The 19,360-nt window shown below is 45.5% G+C and overlaps 1 protein-coding gene across 6 annotated transcripts in view; it reads left to right on the top strand.

Moving 5' to 3' along the window:
* Positions 1-18,202, top strand: part of akap7 (A kinase (PRKA) anchor protein 7) — a 79,242-nt gene extending 61,040 nt beyond the window's left edge. For 3 of the 6 annotated variants that reach the window (XR_010961112.1, XR_010961121.1, XM_067979614.1), the window contains 2 exons: positions 14,988-15,114; positions 17,716-17,803. Coding sequence is in view for 2 of the 6 variants with exons in the window: in XM_067979621.1 (XP_067835722.1) it covers positions 15,393-15,408; positions 17,716-17,909 (210 nt within the window). In the remaining 4 variants the exon portion in view is untranslated. Of the gene's footprint in view, positions 1-14,987; positions 15,115-15,297; positions 15,409-17,715 lie in introns of all 6 variants that reach the window. The other 3 variants (XM_067979621.1, XM_067979626.1, XR_010961119.1) reach the window with 2 other exon arrangements.
* The last annotated feature ends 1,158 nt before the right edge of the window (positions 18,203-19,360 follow it).

Raw genomic sequence — 19,360 nt, forward strand, 5'->3', positions numbered from 1 at the left:
GGGGGAGCGTTCCTCGGCAGTCAGTGGGAGGGGAAGAAGCCTTAGGCCACGATCGGGAGATGGGGAGAAGGAAGGCTGAGGATGTGATCGGGAGGGGTGGGGGGAGGAAGGATCCAGACCGTGATCGGGAGGGGGGAGCCTGCTGGTGGCAGTGATCAGGAGGGGGGATAATGCTGACCGCCGTGAAAGGGAATGGGAAGCCTGCTGATGGCCAAGATCGGGAGGGGAGAGCCTGCTGATGGCTGCGTTCAGGAGGAGAGAGCCTGCTGATGGTCACTTATCATCCACTGAAGCTTGCTAAATCTGTGAAGAAAAATCTGTTACCAAATAGTCCACTGAATGAGTGGTATAACATGCACCAGAAACACACTGCATGCTCGTGGATGATGTGATACTGCCGGTTAAGTTTAACTGAGGAATAAGTCAAACACTAAACACGTAAAATCTATGAAAAAATATACAAAAAATATAATATCTTTTACTTCTTCAGCGCTGGATGCTTCAATATGACTGCAGATAAATACAGATTTTGTTGTGGTGTTCGTTGTAAACCATTGCATTTCTACTTTATTTTTATTACTATTTTGAAGTTGAAGTGTCAGGAATAGAGCTGAGCTGAAGCAAAATGACAATCTGAAGTAGCCAGAATTATGGAATTTCATCTCAACCTGCAAATCCCTCAATTTTAGCTAGTTAATTTTCTGATTTTCCTATGCCATTAAAAATATAAACAAACATAAACACGAGCAAAATATATCTCTGTCCTGCAAACCATATTTCCCCTATGACATCTTGGGCTCGATTTTAGGGTCGGGTTACCTGCGGGTTTCCAGCGGGGGGGCCCCGAAAATCCCGATCTCCGATCACGTGACCGGATTCGGACGAAATCCCGGCCACTTCTGGGTACCGCGCTGACGTGCGGGGCTGCGCGCGCAAGCCCCGCTGGTGGGAATCCCGCAGGCAATTAAAGCCAGCGGGGTTCCACTTGAGAGTACTTAACTTGCTCGTTGTGGTCAGTTAATGAGCTGAAGCAGCTGTCAAAAGAGGAAGTGTGGGATTTTACGTTCAAAGCAGTCAGTTTCCCACACTGGGGGAAACAGGACCCTTCAAACCAGGCGTGTTGCAGCCAGCAGCCTGTGGCAGGTGCCAAGGTGCGCTCCACGGGGGAGCGCCCTCACCCACGCAGGAGGCCACCGCGTCACATAGGGCAACCCCTGCCCCCCACCACCCCCCGGCCAAGCCAGAGGACAGACCGACACGAAACCGCAGCCCCAGTCCGAGGACCCACACACCTACACTGCACAACCCCTCAGACCAACACCTGCCAGTTGGGTGGTGTGTGGACACCCTCGGAGGACGAAGAGCATGACCACCACCAGCAGCCTCGCAGTCCACGCCGTCCGCCGCAGAGACGTGGATCCCCCCAACACGGTGTGGTTGCACGCCCACCTGCACAGCAGGAGGGAGGGCTACCGCAGAGAGAGACGCATCGCAGAGGGCACTACCCTCGCCACAGGGTCCACAGACCGAGGCGCAGCTCCCCGGACCTCTCCGAGCAGCAGTGCACAGGGAGGCGCAGATTCGCTCGACATGTAGTCGTGGAGATCTGCAGCCTCTTTCATGCCGAGCTGCTCCTGGCTGGCCCCAGCACCAACTGCTTACCTGTCGCTGGCAAAGTCACCACTGTCCTCCACACCTTCTCCTCCGCATCCTTCCAGGGTGCAGCCGGCAACACCGCCGATGTCTCTCAGTTGTCTGCGCGGACGAGCCCTGCAAATACACCTGCACCTACTCTGCAGTAACACGATGGGTGGCATCAGTGGTGGGTCCTCATAGTGATACCCAGGAGCGGGCATTATTGGACACAATGGACAGGATTCGCGGAGACATGGCAGTGGTGGTGTCAATATAATGTGTGCTGTTTGTGGCTCTGAAATTCAATATGGGTAACACCCATGACAAACCCTCAGACACCCTTGTGCACCCCCTTCATGCTGACGAGACGTTTGCCTTACCCTGCCTACTGCACATATGTGATGCATGCCCTGTGGCTGCAGCACAGGTGGTGGCAGGTTGAGTGAGGCTGGCCGTGAGGGAGATGCACGAGAGGGTGAGTATGGGATGGAGCCATGAGATTGTATGAGGATTGGGTCGCGTGTTAGTGGCAGGATGAGTACTGGCGAGGTGAGTAGGTGGAGGTAAGATGAGGATGCGGTGTGAGTGGGCATGAAGGGTGATGTGACAGAATAGTGTTGGCGGTGCCGAAGGAGATTTGGGGTGGGGGCAGTGTTGTGGCAGACGGAGTGTAGGGGAAAGACTTCGTGTTCTCACTGCGGCTGACCTACTGCGGTCATTGCAGCGCCTCCTGCACTGTATGCAGGTGGGCGATATGTTGGTGGCGCAGGTGACCCCCTCTGCCACCTCGAGCCAGGCCTTCTTGGTGGCAGAGGCGGGCCGCTTCCTCCCGCCCGCCGGGGGGAAGATCTGTGTCCTCCCCCTCCTCCTCACCCCATCTGATGATACCTGGGGTGAGGCATCATTAAACTGGGAGCAGCCTTCCCCCTGGGCTGCTCCATGCTGCAATTTGTCCCATTGGTTGCAGCATCTGTCAGTGGAGGACTGCCCCTTTAACTAGAGAGCCTCCAGCTGACAGATCGTACTGCGCATGCGCAGCCCGCCCGACGCGCAGGCCAGCGCCGTGGACCCCGGAGGAGCAGGTAATTGGATCCTATTAGTGGATTGCCTGCTACGATCGCATGGGCAACCCACTAATTTCGCCGTTCGCGTTTTCGACGCTCCCGGAGGACCACCCGCTGGGAACCCGCAGGCCTGCTAAATTCGAGCCCAAGGGGTTTGCCATCACTATAGCAGGAGTCATGATCAGAGCAATTGCCATTTAGAATTGTTGTTACTTAATAAATTGCTTTTTCCTGGCCTAATGGTCTTAGAGGCATTTGCTTTCTACAAAAGTGCATATATGTGTGTGGGGAGGGGAGGGAGAGGTCCAATCCTTGCTGCCTCGTAGCAGAGTGCAGCTATTAACCTTGATGATGTTGGCTGAATTATTGATCCACTGCTAATGTCTTCATTCAATGGTGTGAGTATGCAGTCATTTTTTCCTGGACCTTATAGTTGAAAGAAAATTGTGTCTTGGTAACCTAGGGAGATTAATGCACCACTTAGTGGGATTTGAAATGGATATTTGGATTTGGCTTTACAAATACCCCAGTATTGGACCCTTGCTGCTGAATTTGAAAGTAAGCATTAAAAAGAAGTAAAATTTAAATAAATGTTTAGGAAGGCATTAATGCTTTAGTTAGCATACATTTCACAGTTAGCATCTCAGATTATTTCTTTATAGGAGTTCTTATAACCTTGATTATGACACTGCTTTAGCTGAAGCTCAGACACACATAGGTGCTCTAGTAAGCTTGTGAAGTCACCCAAGAATGCAGCATGGATGCATTAACCCAGAAAAAGTAATTCTGCAGAGTAAGATATGGGCTCCAAAATTCCTTGGGTTGTGATCCCAGTGATTACATCAAGATCATGCCCGGAAATGTCCTCCAAAGCAGATCCTGATGGAGTTTGTGGGGTCAGGTGGGTGCAAGTGCCACTTCGGGAGCACCTCCAGCATCCGCCTGCCCATGGTGGCTGGAAAGTCCATTGTCTGCCTGCCCACTAGGGGGAAGTTGGTTTTGTTGGACAATACAACAATTTTCAATGCTGGGAATGGTATATTTAAAAATAAGCACTTTGAGTGCAGAGCTGCATACTATAGAAATCTAGGCACAGAGGTCAACACAGTCTGCGTGATTTCTTTTCAAGGGGTGCTTCTGGTCTTCAGATGGGGTTACAATGTGAGACTGATGGAACCTCTGACGAATTTCTGGCCCAAGTTTTTAAATATTGTAGTTACTCTAGAATTAGTTGATTTTTGAGATACAATGGGGCCTCTTTTATGAATTAGTGCTCATAGTGCAGAGCTTTCATATTACTAGACAAGAAATCATGCAGTTTCAGATGAGATGTTAAATTGAGGTCAGGAAATTAAAGGTGCCATGGGAGTGTTCGAAGATGAGCAGAATTCTCCGGTGTCAAGCTAACAATCCTCCTTCAAATAGCACCACCAAATGAGCTTAACTAGTCATTCATCTCATTGCTGTTTGTGGAATCTTGCTGTGTGCAAAGTGGCTGTTACATTTGCATACATAGCAGACAATGCACTTCAAAGGATTTCACCAACAACAACTAGCATTTATGTAGTGCCTTTAAGTAGTAAAACTTCCCAAGGCGCTTCACAAGAGCGTCATCAAACAAAATTTGACACCGAGCCTCATTGTATCGCAATGTTTTGAGACATTTGAGAGATGCAAGTCTTTCTTTCTTCATTCGTTGCTTGTTCAGAAATAAATGCATGCTCCATCATATAGGATGAAAACTGTGACATCAGCTTGTCTAATTTTAGAATTCCCAAAAAAAATTATAGCATTTTTTTTCCCTCTTCAGGTAAATAGAATAACAAATAGTTCAGATAATAACAGACATGTCACTAACACTACAGTTTTAGATTCCACAGTGGGTAATTAGAAGTCATGTGAATTCAACTGCAATTTATTGTGGCTGTATAATGTACTACTCAGCACTTGTTACTCATTTAAGATATATAAGTATACATATTAAGGAGAGGAATTATGTGCTTGAAAATGGAAGATCTTACATTCAATGATCACTTTAATTGGCTCCTCTGAATGGTTAATAGGTAAATGAATCACCTGGTGTGCTTTCCTACATTACAACAATGACCACACTTCAAAAATACTTCATTGGCTGTAAAGCACTTTGGGATGTCATGTGGTTGTGAAAGGTGCTATGTAAATACAAATTATTTCTTTTCTTTTACTGAACCACATAGATCAGGAGGTCCCAAGTTCAATCTATGTCCTCATGTGGCAGTATGGTAGTAGTGCCCAGGGTCAACAAAGAGAAGAATCAGCCAGGATTCTCCTTACTGAGTTCCCTGTGCCTACAAATGTGTGTATCTGGATCACAGGTGCATTCTTCATCTCTGCTAGTGGATACTCCAATGTCAAAAACCAGCTGCATTTTCCTCACTGCCAGTATGAGACACATAACATCTCACTGGACTCTTGCTCAGTGATATAAAGTAGACACATAATTCTTATTAGGAATAATACTTCTAAAAAAAACAAGAACTCTGGCATCTAATATTGTTGCTATTGGTAAAGTCCCAAGTAACATGATGAAACAGCAAATGTGTCCTTAATACCAACACTTTTATAAAGGATTGGGTAAGTGATAATGAAGAAATCCAAATTTGGGGCAAATTCAGTTTTTTTTGTGCAAAGGACTAAAAATTAATAGATTTGGGTCACCTTAGGATTAAAATTCAATTTGACATTTATCCCTAGCACTGGCCTAAGATGATAGAAAGTTGAAGGTATTGATGTTAGTACACTTGCTGCTATCATCACCACTTTACAAAACAATATGACTTTTCTCCTTTTTAGGTACATTTCACATCATCCATCGTTCTCCAACTGGAACAGTAGATAGGCTATCCGAGCCTTTCTCTGGAATTGGTCCATTGAGGTGCATAAGAGTACCAAGGGTTGGCTCCTTCTCTCGCTTTCCTTCCTCTCTGAGGGAATTGCCTAACCCCCCTCATTAGAATGGTTACCTTCATCTTTCTCTTGTATGTCACCCTCACCTTTATAAAACACTGCTTGCTGGAAGACTGGGTGATACATTGTCTATGTAAACTTCTTTTTTGCTGTTGGACCTGAGTTCAAACCTAACCCAGACTGATGAGATGCAAGTCTTCTGTTTCTGCTGGCTGTAGAGATCCTATGAATTTGGACAGATTCTTTCTAGTTCCTACTGGGCATGAGTCATAGCATAAAATTGATCTTAATTTGGCAATAACTGGCAATCAAGAGACTACAAAAATGACTGTTGTAAGAAGTTCACACTAATATTCAACCAGTAGATCGTGTGCCTTGAGGTCAGGACCAAAGCAAATTGTTGGAGCAAAGCAGAAGGTGATTTACTTTTCACCTAATCCATGCTGTATGTGACTTGGGACTGTTGTCTCCCTCTCTTTTTCCCACCAATTCTGTCCTCTCATCTTCTCCTTTCCTCAAGGTGATGCTGCTTTGCTGGGATATGGACCAATGAGCACCTGTCACTCTCTAGTACCTCACTGACCTAATTTCTTCACATGTGAGTCAGGCAGTGAGTGCTGGCAGACTATTTGTTTACACGAGTTGGGGTGCGGTGTGGGGGGGCGCGGGGGGAGTGGGAAAGTATTAAACTTGAGTCCAGTCCAGTCCTCACCTGACATACACACATACACGTACACACACACTTCTACCAGGGGCCACTGGATAGTGATTAGTAGTGTGAAACGCTAATGACTTTCCACTCCATAACCCAGGGTGCTGAAGTCAACCAACTGAACCACTTGTAGGAGCTGAGACTCAGGAATGTCTTGATGCTGATACTGGAAGACTACAATTGGTTGGTGTTCCATTCACAAATGGCAAATTCCTCACAAAAAGGAAAAATATTGTTTGCCGCACAAATGTGACCATTCATCATGTCACTTGATCAATAAGGAGTCAAAATGAGCATTTGTAATTATTTCAGTCAACAATGCAAGTTTGATTCATTTCACATTCCAATTGAAATAAATAGAAATTGAAGTCTTGTATCCTACTGCAGTGCATCAAAAGCACAATTCAAGGATTTATTTTGCCTTTATTCAATTAGGACAATCTTATTAATCGCATCCTTACTGAAATCATTTAAAACTGACACAGTTAAGACTTTCTTTAATGCCCTATGAATATGTACTTGCATAAACATCTGTATATTGCAATATTCCTATCCCATTGAAGAGTGACATCTGCAATAGTAAGAGCATCCAAACTATGGTCATGGGCTAGTTCCTCCCCTTGAGTCATGGTAAGCCAACCCACAAAGCCCAGGCAACTCAGTTCTATTTGTGCTTATATTACCTGCTGGTTTGTCCTGCTTGAATTTCTTGGGTGTTTTTGATTTGGAAAGGGCTGTTGTTAATGTATTCCCTTATTGGTGGATAAATCCTAAATCAGAACACCAAGGTTTGTTAGTATCAACAACTTTAGATAATAAAACAGATTACCTGGTCATTTATTTAATTGCAGATTGTGGCATCTTGCTGTGCTCAAATTGGCTGCCTTGTTTCCCTACAAAAGTACTCCATTGGTTGTGAAGCATATTTCAATGCAAATTCTTTCTTCATGGCAACATTGATTTAAACTTTTATAGGGCCCAAATATGCTTGAGGGGTTGAAGGATGAGCTAGATGATCCAAATATCCTTCCTTATCCATATTTATCTTTGTGAAATTGTGAGGCTGCACTTCCAGCATAGAGCCTAGTTGGACACAACCACAGGATGCAGAACTGGGGCTACATCTTTGTAACCTTAACTCTGATTCACGCTCGCAATTTCTGCCCTTAAATACTTGCTAAACAGCTGTATCACACACAAAATTTCTTAAGTTCTTAACCTGTATTCAAAGGCATTGTCTTGGAGATGCTTTGTAACTGGTTCTCCTTTTCTCTTCCTTTAGGTTCTTTCGAAGATTAAGGCCAAGGACTCAGTGTCCCCAAAGGCTCTCACATAGCTTCGCAACTTGCATCAAGCAATGCTACTGCACCCAATGCTAACTCAGCTACTAGCACTCAGAGTAAGCAATTAGTGAGGCTGACGAAGTGGCAATGGGTGAAGCACTATTCACAAGTGAGGGAGAGCAAGTGGAGGGAATATGAAAAGAATGTAAGAAATTGGAACAGGTTGCCAGCCCACGCAACGCTCCCACACCATGGGCAAAGGATTCGTATCCTAATGGGCCTGACTACAGAGGCTAATTGTTGCAAGAGCACAAGGCATTGTGCGAGGTGTCTTTGCATCTGAAGATGTTGCTCCATCATGAAATGGTCCTCTTCATTAAGATGATGCATTAGAATAGGATTTGATGGTATCAGGCTCATTCCTCCACTTTCCCTGGAGGTAACAGCGAGCGGTAGCCTTTTAAGTCCAAATTCAGGTAATGCAAAGGGTCAACACTAAATAGCTCAAAAAAGTATTCAAAGAACTTAATGGGGGTTAAATTGGTTAACCCCCGAAAACGGATGCAGGCATCGCATTGCACGATTAACCCGCGCCCGGTCGACCCGTCGCAGGTAGCATGAGACATTCGTGCTACCACAGAACATACCTTGTGCATGCGAAAAATCCAGGCCTCGTCATTACGATTCCATGACATTCACACTTTACACCAGCAGGGAGAGTCCGAATCTCTTAAAGGCAGGCTGTCTCTCTGACAGCCTGCCAAGATCTCTTAAAGGTAGCCGGTACCTGTTATTTGCTAAAAATAACAGTCTGCTGTCTGCACGGAGTCTGAAGGGAGATCAGACATCGCACATGTAAAATACAAATGGTAGGTCCTGTCCCTGTGCTTACAAACTGATGAGTTATGTTAAAACATTGAATAAAGGTTACGCACTACTAAATCTCACATCCTCCAATCTGCATGCCACACCTCACCAATCTGCTGATCTGAGTTGGTACCATGCCTGCAGGAGAGCGTGCACCAAGGTTCTCTGCTGATACTCTAGAGGCCTTGGTGCAAGAGGTGGACAGAAGGAGGGACATCCTATATCTGCAGTGGTGGGGGGCGGGTGGGGAGACAAGAGGTCCTCCAGACATATGCCCAAAAGGCAGTGGGAGGCAGCAGGGGATGCAGTCAATGCCAGGCATATAGCACCACATACATGGATAAAGTGTAGGAAGAAGTTCAATGCTTTGACTTTAATGGTCATGGTGAGTGAGGTCGACTGTCAAGTGGCATCTCCTACCAGCTGCACCATTAGCTGCATCCACTGCTGCACGCACTACACCCTCATCACCCACCTACCAACAAATTCTTTCCATCAGTACGCAACTCTTCCAATCAGATGCTCCCTCTCACCCTTACACATTGCCACTGTTTCAAGATGCCCATCCACAACTCACAGGCCACACACAATGGCAGCTATTCAACCATGATAGGCCAGACATAGAAACATAGAAAATAGGAGCAAGAGTAGGCCATTCGGCCCTTCGGGCCTGCTCCGCCATTCAAAATGATCATGGCTGATCATCTAACTCAGTACCCTGTTCCCACTTTTTCCCCATATCCCTTGATCCCTTTAGCATTAAGATATATATCTATCGCCTTCTTGAATACATCTAATGACTTGGCCTCCACTGCCTTCTGTGGTAGAGAATTCCACAGGTTCACCACCCTCTGAGTGAAGAAATTTCTCCTCATCTCGGTTCTAAATGGCATACCCCGTATTCTGAGACTGTGACCCCTGGTTCTGGACTCCCCAGCCATCGGAAACATCCTCCCTGCATCTAGTCTGTCTAGTCCTGTTAGAATTTTATATGTTTCGATGCGATCACCTCTCATTCTTCTAAACTCTAGTGAATATAGGCCTAGTCGACCCAATCTCTCCTCACACGTCAGTCCTGCCATCCCAGGAATCAGTCTGGTAAACCTTTGTTGCACTCCCTCCATGGCAAGGACAACCTCAGATAAGGAGACCAAAACTGCACGCAATACTCCAGATATGGTCTCACCAAGGCCCTGTATAACTGCAGGAAGAAACGCACGTCCCGTTTTCTTGCAGGAGAAGGTGGCGCATAACAGGAGGCAACAAGTGGCAGTGGCATTTAGCCCCTTGAGCCTATTCTGCCATTCAGTGAGATCATGGTGGACCTGTGACCTAACTCCATATACCAGCCTTAGCCCATATCCCTTAATACCCTTGGTTCACAGAAATCTATCAATCTCAGATTTAACATTCACAAGTGAGCTAGCATCAACTGCCGTTTGCAGTAGAGTGTTCCAAACTTCTTCCACCCTTTGTGTGTGGAAGCGTTTCTTAACTTCACTCCTGCACGTCCTGGCTCTAAATGTTAGGCTATGTGCCCTCGTCCTAGTATTCAAGTACAGGAGACCTCCAAATACAGTGCATCAGCAGCCGGAAGCAATAATCAAGCAACTAACCTGTAAATCCTGCATGGTCCCTTTAAATAGCACTGGTGGGAGGTCCTCCAGACACCGTAAGATATGTTCAGATGGTCATGGTTAAGACAGTGCCTTGAGTGGAGCGTTAAGTCCCAAAATGGTGTTTTTTTTATTCGTTCATGGGATGTGGGCGTCGCTGGCAAGGCCGGCATTTATTGCCCATCCCTAATTGCCCTTGAGAAGGTGGTGGTGAGCCGCCTTCTTGAACTGCTGCAGTCCGTGTGGTGAAGGTTCTCCCACAGTGCTGTTAGGAAGGGAGTTCCAGGATTTTGACCCAGCGACGATGAAGGAACGGCGATATATTTCCAAGTCGGGATGGTGTGTAACTTGGAGGGGAACATGCAGGTGGTGTTGTTCCCGTGTACCTGCTGCTCTTGTCCTTCTAAGTGGTAGAGGTTGTGGGTTTGGGAGGTGCTGTCGAAGAAGCCTTGGCAAGTTGCTGCAGTGCATCCTGTGGATGGTACACACTGCAGCCACTGTGCGCCGGCGGTGAAGGGAGTGAATGTTTAGGGTGGTGGATGGGGTGCCAATCAAGCGGGCTGCTTTGTCCAAAATGGTGTCTATCACTTTAAATCAGCATTGCACACTGTATGCATTTTCTCCTTACTTTGCACACTGCCAGTGTTCATTATTTGCGTATGTGCTAAACCTTTTACCAAGATAACGTCCAGCGCATGTCAAGCTAGAAGGCCCAATTTAGCGCCCATAGTAAATCTCAAGAAATGCTTGCAACCTAAAAGCAGTTATGCAGTAATGTAGCTAAATGTTATGCCCAGCTACCCCAGTAATCCACATAGGAGCGCATTTGGGTGTAAGTGTATCACTTGGAATCTCTGCCGCTGACCTCTATAGACTTGCCTGGGTCACGGGCACCCTGACGATAGTGGGTGTCTCTGCCACTAGGGTCTCATCTAGGGCACCTGCCTGTTGAATAGGTCAGAAAGTTTGGCTGAAGAATGCCTTGATGGGGAGAAGGGGGTGTTCTGGGACCCCCTCCAAAACAATTTTATGATGTACCCTTTGTTAGAGGGCCACATTGAAAAACATTTTAAAAAAATTCTTGAACCCTTTCCTCAGAAGTTTAGGCCATGATCCCTGCCTGGATTCCCAGGTGATCCTCATATGCATCATTTGTCAGGCAGATCAGTCTGGTCTTACCAGACATATCTCAGTTGATGTACACTAGGTCCCTCTGAGTCCGGAAAAATGCAAAATCCTGATGTAGGGAGTTCCCGTCCTGGCCCCTTATGCCGATAGGTTTGTTTCAGGTGGGTGGAAATGGGTTCAGATCTGAAAGTACTACTCAAAACATGTTATAGGCCAATGGCTTGGCAGCAGTGCGTTCAGTACTAACTTATATTGTGCCAGACGATGTGTGTGAATTGTTGACTGCACCAGTCCATCTTTCTGTGTGTGCATGAGACCAATGAGATGGGGATTGTTTACCTGTGCAGATTGTTACATTTGTTCATTTTCCGACATTAAAAAATACAGTAAAATATTTAATTTAGTTAATATGGTATGGACAAATAAGATCACCTCAATTAATGTCATCGTTAGTTACAATTATCTCCAGAATGAAATCATTCAAATAATTATTTAAAGGAGTGTTACTGCCTTTAAAAGCTCAGCTGGCAAAGTCTTTTATGTAAAAATACAATGCAATAATACAATTCACATTGTAAAGAACTCTTCCAGTGGTTCAATTGATAGTGTGGATTTGACTAGGAAGGTCCAAGTTCACCTCTGATCTGTGCTAAATTAGCAGATCATGGCTGGAACAGTGGTTGGAGTGCTATAATGGGTCTCAGTGCTCCTAAGCTAATTTGGGGAAAAATTAGCCCAGGTTCCTGCTCCTGATAAGTAACATGTAACCTGGCTGCACATTTGTGGATGGTGGTTGAAAATAACATATACCCAATCATTAAATAACCTGCCAAGACTCACTGTCTAGGTTCAGTGAGGGGTTCATTTTGATTTTGTGCGATGGTGTAAAACGGATGATATTTCTTATGATATGGGGACAGAGCAGGAAAGTGGAGTTGAGGTTGAAGATCAGCCATGATCTTATTGAATGGCGGGGCAGGCTTGAGGGGCCGTATGGCCTACTCCTGCTCCTATTCTTATGCTCATATAGTGAATTGTCAGCCCATTTAACATCTCTTCATTGAGGTCAATGGAAATAAAAATTGGGAGAGATGTAAAACGGGCTGCTGATTCACTATCGCTCGTTTTACACTATCGCACAAAATCAACATTCCCCAAGAGAGACCATTTGATTAAAGTAGTGAACTATGGCTAGTGCCCACGTAACTGTACTCCAACAGGAGTCGGTGCTTTCAGGAAAAAAGTGGAGAAAATAGGTGGAATGAGCACCAGAAAGCACAAATCATTCTTTCACTCATCTCACTCATCTTGTACATTTAATGTTGGTGATGGTAAGTAAACAGGTAAATGCTAAACCTGACATTTGCTGTGGCTCACTCCTGTCCTTCCCACGCTCCCTGCTGTGCGAGTAATTGGACTTCTAACGGGTGTGGACGTTTACACTTCATTGCTAATTGGCAGGGTGCTTTTAAATGTCACTCAATAACCAAGTGACAAGATTTCTTTAGTACAGCTGAAAAGATGCTGCTATTATAATAATTAAGACAATGCAGAAGTTAGAGCTATTAAAGCTGAGCCTGGATCTAAAGGTTTCTGCAGCTGTTTCAGCAGCATGTTGGCAAGAGGAAGCTGCTACTGTAATGAAGCAATAATGCTCTTGGCCTTGATATTACCCCCCCCCCCCCACCATGACGGATGGGAGAGGGTCGGGGTGGGGGGGTAAAAATGAAAGAACTGGGAACGCCACTCCAAACTGCCACATACATGTTTACGCAGTCGGGTTTCGTGGTGTCCAAGTGTCCCACCATGGAGATGTGGGTCACTTCATTAACATATTAACAGTGCAATTGGGAGCCTGATTTAAATTTTACAATTGTTGCGCAGGTTTCCCAATGATCGGGAAACCCGGTAGTGAAAGGGAGGCGGGAGCTGCCGGCTCCACAAGGTAAGTGTCTTTTCCAGCAATTCTTGTGGGCCAGGAGGAGCAGGAGTGCTCCCCCCAGGCTCCTCACCCTCTGCTGATCGCAGTTGATCTCACCACCCCCACCCCCCCCCCCCCCCAAGCCCCAATTGCCGAACTCTCCCACCCCAAGCTCCGAACAACGACCTGCCCCCTCCCAATTGCCGGGGACCATCCCCAAGGGTCCCCGGCTGTGGCCTCCTGCCGCTGGCTTTCCTGCCTGGCAGCCGGCCAGGCTGTCCATTTGGCCAGCTGCCAGGCTGGAAACAGAAGAAAAAAATGATAATGAGGTCCTGCCCTTAAGTTCGGCAGGACCTCCACGTTCTGCCGGGTTCTTCGTCCGTTTTCGGCTTCCCCCGCACCGTACCTGCCTCCCCGTAAATATTGGGGCCCTTATGTCTATCAAAAGCAAAAAAACAATTATTTTTTTAATTCATTCTCAGGATGTGGGCATCGCTGGCAGGGCCGGCATTCATTGCCCATCCCTTGTTGCCCTTAAGAAGCTGGTGGTGAGCCTTCTTCTTGAACCACTGCAGTCCGTGTGGTGAAGGGACTCCCATAGTGCTGCTAGGTAGGGAGTTCCAGGATTTTGACCCAGCGACCTAAGTAGTGATACTGCATTGATTGTACAGTAAGAACCTGTGCTTAGATCTGAAATCGATGAAAACTATCAAGTGCAAATATAAGGTAGCACCGTAGCAGAATAAAATTTATATTTCACGGTGTCAGCCTTGGCTCATTGGTTGCTGTCTCACCTCTGAGTCAGAAGGTCGTGGCTTCAAGCTCTATTCCAGAGGCTTGGACACGTAATCGAGGCTGTTACATCAGTGCAGCGGTGAGGGAGTGCTGCACTATTAGAGGTGCTGTCTTTTAAATGAGATATTGGTCTAGAAATTCGATCACACCTATAACGGACGCATGTTCACGCAGTTGCATGGACCACATTAAATTGGTGCTGGCAGTTCATTATCATGATCCAGGCATGCAGCCAGTGCTACCCACATTATTCATTGTGTGCGCATCTGTTTGGGGGGCCAGAAAATCGGGCTTCATTGATGCCACTTAAAGGCAGCCAGCACCTCTTAAAGGGGAGGTGCACTCTAGTTGCAGACAGCAGGTAAAAGGATAAATAGCTGCAAAAGGCCCAGAGAAGGCACTCAGGTTCTGTGATGCAGCGTTGGATGCCTTGATCCAGGCGACGTGCAGTAGCATATGGGATATGGGGATCGAGCGGGAAAGTAGAGTTGAGATTGAAGATCAGCCATGATCTTAATGAACAGCAGAGCAGGCTCAAGGGGTCGTATTGCCTACTCCTGCTCCTATTTCTTATGTTCTTATGAGGAGGGAGACCCTGTTTGTCCCAGGAGGCAGAAAGCCTTCCGGGCAACGCCTCCGACGCCAGTGGGAAGAGATCACTGAGGAAGTTTTGCCGGGAGCTTAGCTCTCCGGACATGGCTACAATACCATAAATAGTTCAATGACCTCACCAGAGTTGTTAAGGTAAGAATCTTACCTCTCACCTCAACTACTCCTCACACCTGCACCATCACTACTCACAATACTCCCGTCCCTGCATCCCTTCACTCTCCTACAATCACTGCACCACACTTCACTTTGCCTCCTTCTCATACACTCTGCACCTCCTAATCTCACCACTATAGCAACCTTCACTTCCCTACACCTCACATCTTCTACAAATCATGAAATGATAGGCACATTCTCTAAACAGCTTGTTAGTAACAAAGCTGTCACTAACACACTCCCTTCTTCTTGCAGGACTAGATCGCGTACAACTTGCGACAGGAGGCCGTGATCGGAGGAGGCTGAGTCCGCCAGCACGCCCTCTCCCCTGTGGAAGAAAAAGTGCTGGCCATCACGGGCAGGGGGAAGAGTCATGGCCGTGGTGAGTGGCAACGCTGGAGGAGACATTGTGCAGAGTTTCTTCACAACCTTATCCTCTTTTCCCCTTCTTCTATCTCTCCCTACACACTCTGCAAGACAAACTGTAGCTGCTTTCACCTGCCACTTCTCTCTCTGCTCTCCCATCACACTAAAAGCTAACTCTTGACACTCTCTTTTAATTCAGCTGCTGAAAATGTGGACGCTCCTCTGCCACTTCAGGAAGAGGAGGTCAGCCTCCCTGAAGATGCAGCATCACTCAATCTGACTCTAGAAAGCACCATGTATACTTTAGAGGGTAGGCTAGAGGAGGGACCTTCATGTGGTGAATCACCGGTCACAAGTGTGCAGAAGCTAGAGCAGGAAGATACAATGTCACAGGTGCCAGCTCGCCGGGGGGCGTACGAGCTCTATTGCAGTGGACTCAGATGTTGGTTTCAAGGATCCAAGTTACCAAAAAAGGCTGCCAACTTATGCCATTGCTTTGGGAAAAGCATGGAGACCATTCTGTCCAACAGAACCAAAAGCAGTCCAGTACCAGAAAAAAATTCTTCTCAGAAGTCATAAATTAGTTGTAGAAGTCAGAAAATAGGTCATAAAAACACCCAGAAGTTAACCAGCGCCTAAAAGGACAAGCCAGCAACGAACCTGAATGTAGTGGATGAGCCCTTTAAATAGCATCGACAAACATCCCAAAGTGCTTTACAGCCATTTAAGTACTTTTGAAGTGTAGTCACTGTTGTAATGTAGAGAAACACAGCAACCAATTTGTGCACAACAACATTCCACACACAGTAATGAGAAATGACCAGATGATCTGTTTCAGTGATATTGGTTGAGGGATAAATATTGGCCAGGGCAGGGAGAACTCCCCTGCTCTTCTTCAAATAATGCCATGAGGTCTGTTATGTTCACCTGAGAGGGTAGACGGGACCTTGGTTTAATGTCTCATCTGAAAGACGGCACCTCTGACAGTGCAGCACTCCCTCAGTACTGAGACCTCAGCTTAGATTATATGCTGAAGTTTCTGGAGTGGGACTTGATCCCACAGCCTTCTGGAAATCTTCCAAAAAGCAGAATTGTCCTTTGAGGACCACAAGAGTGCAATGGGGAGCGAGAGTGGGTACTTGGGATGAGATGGAGGGAGGATGCAAGGCTTGAGTCAGGACAGCTCTAAGAAGGATGATGTGGTGGGACTGCAGCAGTGACTGGAATTGGATAGGTTGGGTGGGAAGACGTAAGCCCAGAGCCAGCCAGATAGAAGGATGTTGTTGGGGGCCCCTGTGGGCTGCAAAAAGGACCAGGATCAGGCAGTTGGGGCAGGAGAGCGGGTGCAAGACCTCCGGCTAGATGAGCCCAAGACGGATGCTTTCGGGGAACCACAGGGCTCTGCAATAGGAACGGGATAGGAAAGTCTGACATCTGATGGGCGAATAGCCCAAGACATGTAGAGGTATCTGAACGAAAGCACAATAAGTAAAATTAAAATAAACTTTCAAATAAAAGCTAGCTTTAAAATTTGCATAATAATAAAACTTGTTTCAAAATAGAAAAACTTACCTACAACCTACAAAAATGGAGCCGAAACACCAACCTTGAAGAAACAACAACACGGAAGTATGTGCAGTCAAAAAATGTTTAATATATTACTAGTAGGTCTTCCATGGAATTGCTCATGGTAAGTCACAGAATTTCATAAAAGGAATTGGCAGCCGAACCCACGTAAAAAGTGAAACAGTAGCAAATTATAACCAAATAGCTAGGTGATGTCACGGTTGTTCCCTGAGGAGGCAACGGTTACAAATTGAGCACGTGACTGGCTGGGATGGAAAATGACACAATAATATTTAATAGTGTGGTGTTAATTGTTGCAGGAGGGGGCAGATAGGTGTGAGATTTTTTTTACTGTAGTCAGAAGCAGGGCTGGGCAGAGAGCAGTGTCTGAGGACCAGGGCTGGATGGGAAAATTTTCTAGGTTCCAGTAGGGTCAGGAAAAAGTAAAATTAATTTTGAAGGGAGCAAAAGCATCAACAGAGCAATTTTGGACAGGAGAAAGGAATCTTAGCGAGCAGGCAGGGGACAAGCAAAAATGACCAGAAAAATTTTAAAAATTATAATAATTAACAAATAAGAAGGGAAAGATTTGTGGTGAAGCAAAGGTAGAATCGGTGGGAGATGGGAACAGGAAACTCCACAGTTCCACCTGGTGGCAGGAGGCCTACACCTGTAGCTTGTCTGGCAAATTGGGTTTTTCCATAAGATGTTGACATATCTGTTTTCTATTATAAATGATGTGGAGATGCCGGTGATGGACTGGGGTGGACAAATGTAAGGAATCTTACAACACCAGGTTCTAGTCCAACAGTTTTATTTGAAAATCACAAGCTTTTGGAGGCTTTCTCCTTCGTCAGGTGAGTATTAAAGTAAGGTTTTTCCATTACAAATGTTGACATAAAACCTTGAACCAAAAATTGTGACAACAGGAAGAAAGAACTAATGTGGATAGGAAGTGCATACCACATGGAAAACTTTCAATATGTTATTGATAGATATGGATATATGTAGATGGCTGATTGATTCACTTATGGCTGCAATTTCCTGGCAGGTGACAAGCCTGAGAATGAACCACAGGAAGAAGAGCTGTGGGTTGTCAGTAAGCAGATTGTGGAAAAGGCTGTTCTTCAGGCTGTGCAGCAGTATTCCCAAGAGAGAAAGCGAAAAGAGAAGAAAGCGAAAGCAAAAAAGGGTTCACTTCTGCAGGCATCAGACTGTCCTGAGCAACGGGAAAAGAAGAAATGAAAGAGAGTAACCACTCAAGGCCTATCTTGTGGTTAGCAGTGTGTTTATGTATGGAGCTGTACATAATATACAGCAGAATAGCTGTATTCTTCCAGATAACGGAAAGATAGCCATTTTTGATATTGGACTACATTCTGTAATTCATACCATTGCTCCTGGTATGAATACTTGTTTTATGAAATAATGAAGGAAAAACATTAATAGACTTTTCTTATTTACAGAATGTTGTTGCAGGCAAAACAGCTTTACATGTAAATCTCAGCAGTATGTAAAAATTGGGAAAGATTTTTGAGTTGTGTATTTCAGAAATGTAATTGTGTTGTACAAAAAAGTGTATTCTTTCAATTCATTAAGTAAAAACTATTTTAAAGTAAAGTTATTATAGAATCAGAGAATGATGCAGCACAGAAGGAGGCCATTCGGCCCATCATGCCTGTGCCAGTTCTTTGAAAGAGCTATCCAATTGGTCCCACTCTCCTGCTCTTTCCCCATAGCCCTGCAAACCTTTCCTCTTCAAATATTTATCCAATTGCCTTTTGAAAGTTATTATTGAATCTGCTTCCACCACCCTTTCAGGAAATGCATTCCAGGTCATAACAATTCACTGCGTAAAAAAAATTCTCCTCATCTCACCTCTGATTCTTTTGTCAATTATCTTAAATCTGTGTCCTTTGGTTACCGACCCTTGTGCCAGTGGAAACAGTTTCTCCTTATGTTTTCTATCAAAACCCTTCATGATTTTGAACCCTTTTATTAAATCTCCCCTTAAGAACATAAGAAATAGGAGCAAGACTAGGCCATACAGCCCTTCCAGCCTGTTTTGCCATTCAATTAGATCATGGCTGATCTTCGACCTCAACTCCACTTTCCCGCCCTATCCCCATATCCCTTAGTATTCAAAAATCTATCGATCTCAGTTTTGAACATACTCAACGACTGAGCATTCACAGCCCTCTGGGGTAGAGAATTTAAAAGATTCACAACTCTCGAGTGAAGAAATTTTTCCTCATCTCAGTCCTAAATGGCCAACTTCTTATCTTAAGATTATGACCCCTAGTTCTAGATTCTCTAGCCAGAGGAAACAGCCTCTCTGCATCTACCCTTTGTTGGAATCCCATAATGAGTTACAATTCCTTTTAATCAATTTGACCCGACACCGTATTGGTAAAGAATTGAGGCTTTATTGTTCACAGACTGCAAATGAGACACACAGCATCGAGTGACAACTAACAACCCCAGACTGGAAGTATATTACCCGTTTAGGACTGGACAGCCGGCACGGGTGGTACTTCCATATTCCTCCCTATGTCTGCTTCCGTTACGTTTCACCTTTTAGGACCACACAGGGTTAGGCCATTTTGCCAGCATTCACGTCCCCTGGAAGTATCAGTTCCTTCGATATTCTGACTGTGCTTCTGGAGTCAATCTTTATAAGAACATAAGAAATGAGA

Source organism: Heptranchias perlo, chromosome 3, assembly GCF_035084215.1.
Source record: "Heptranchias perlo isolate sHepPer1 chromosome 3, sHepPer1.hap1, whole genome shotgun sequence".
NCBI classification, from domain to species: domain Eukaryota; kingdom Metazoa; phylum Chordata; class Chondrichthyes; order Hexanchiformes; family Hexanchidae; genus Heptranchias; species Heptranchias perlo.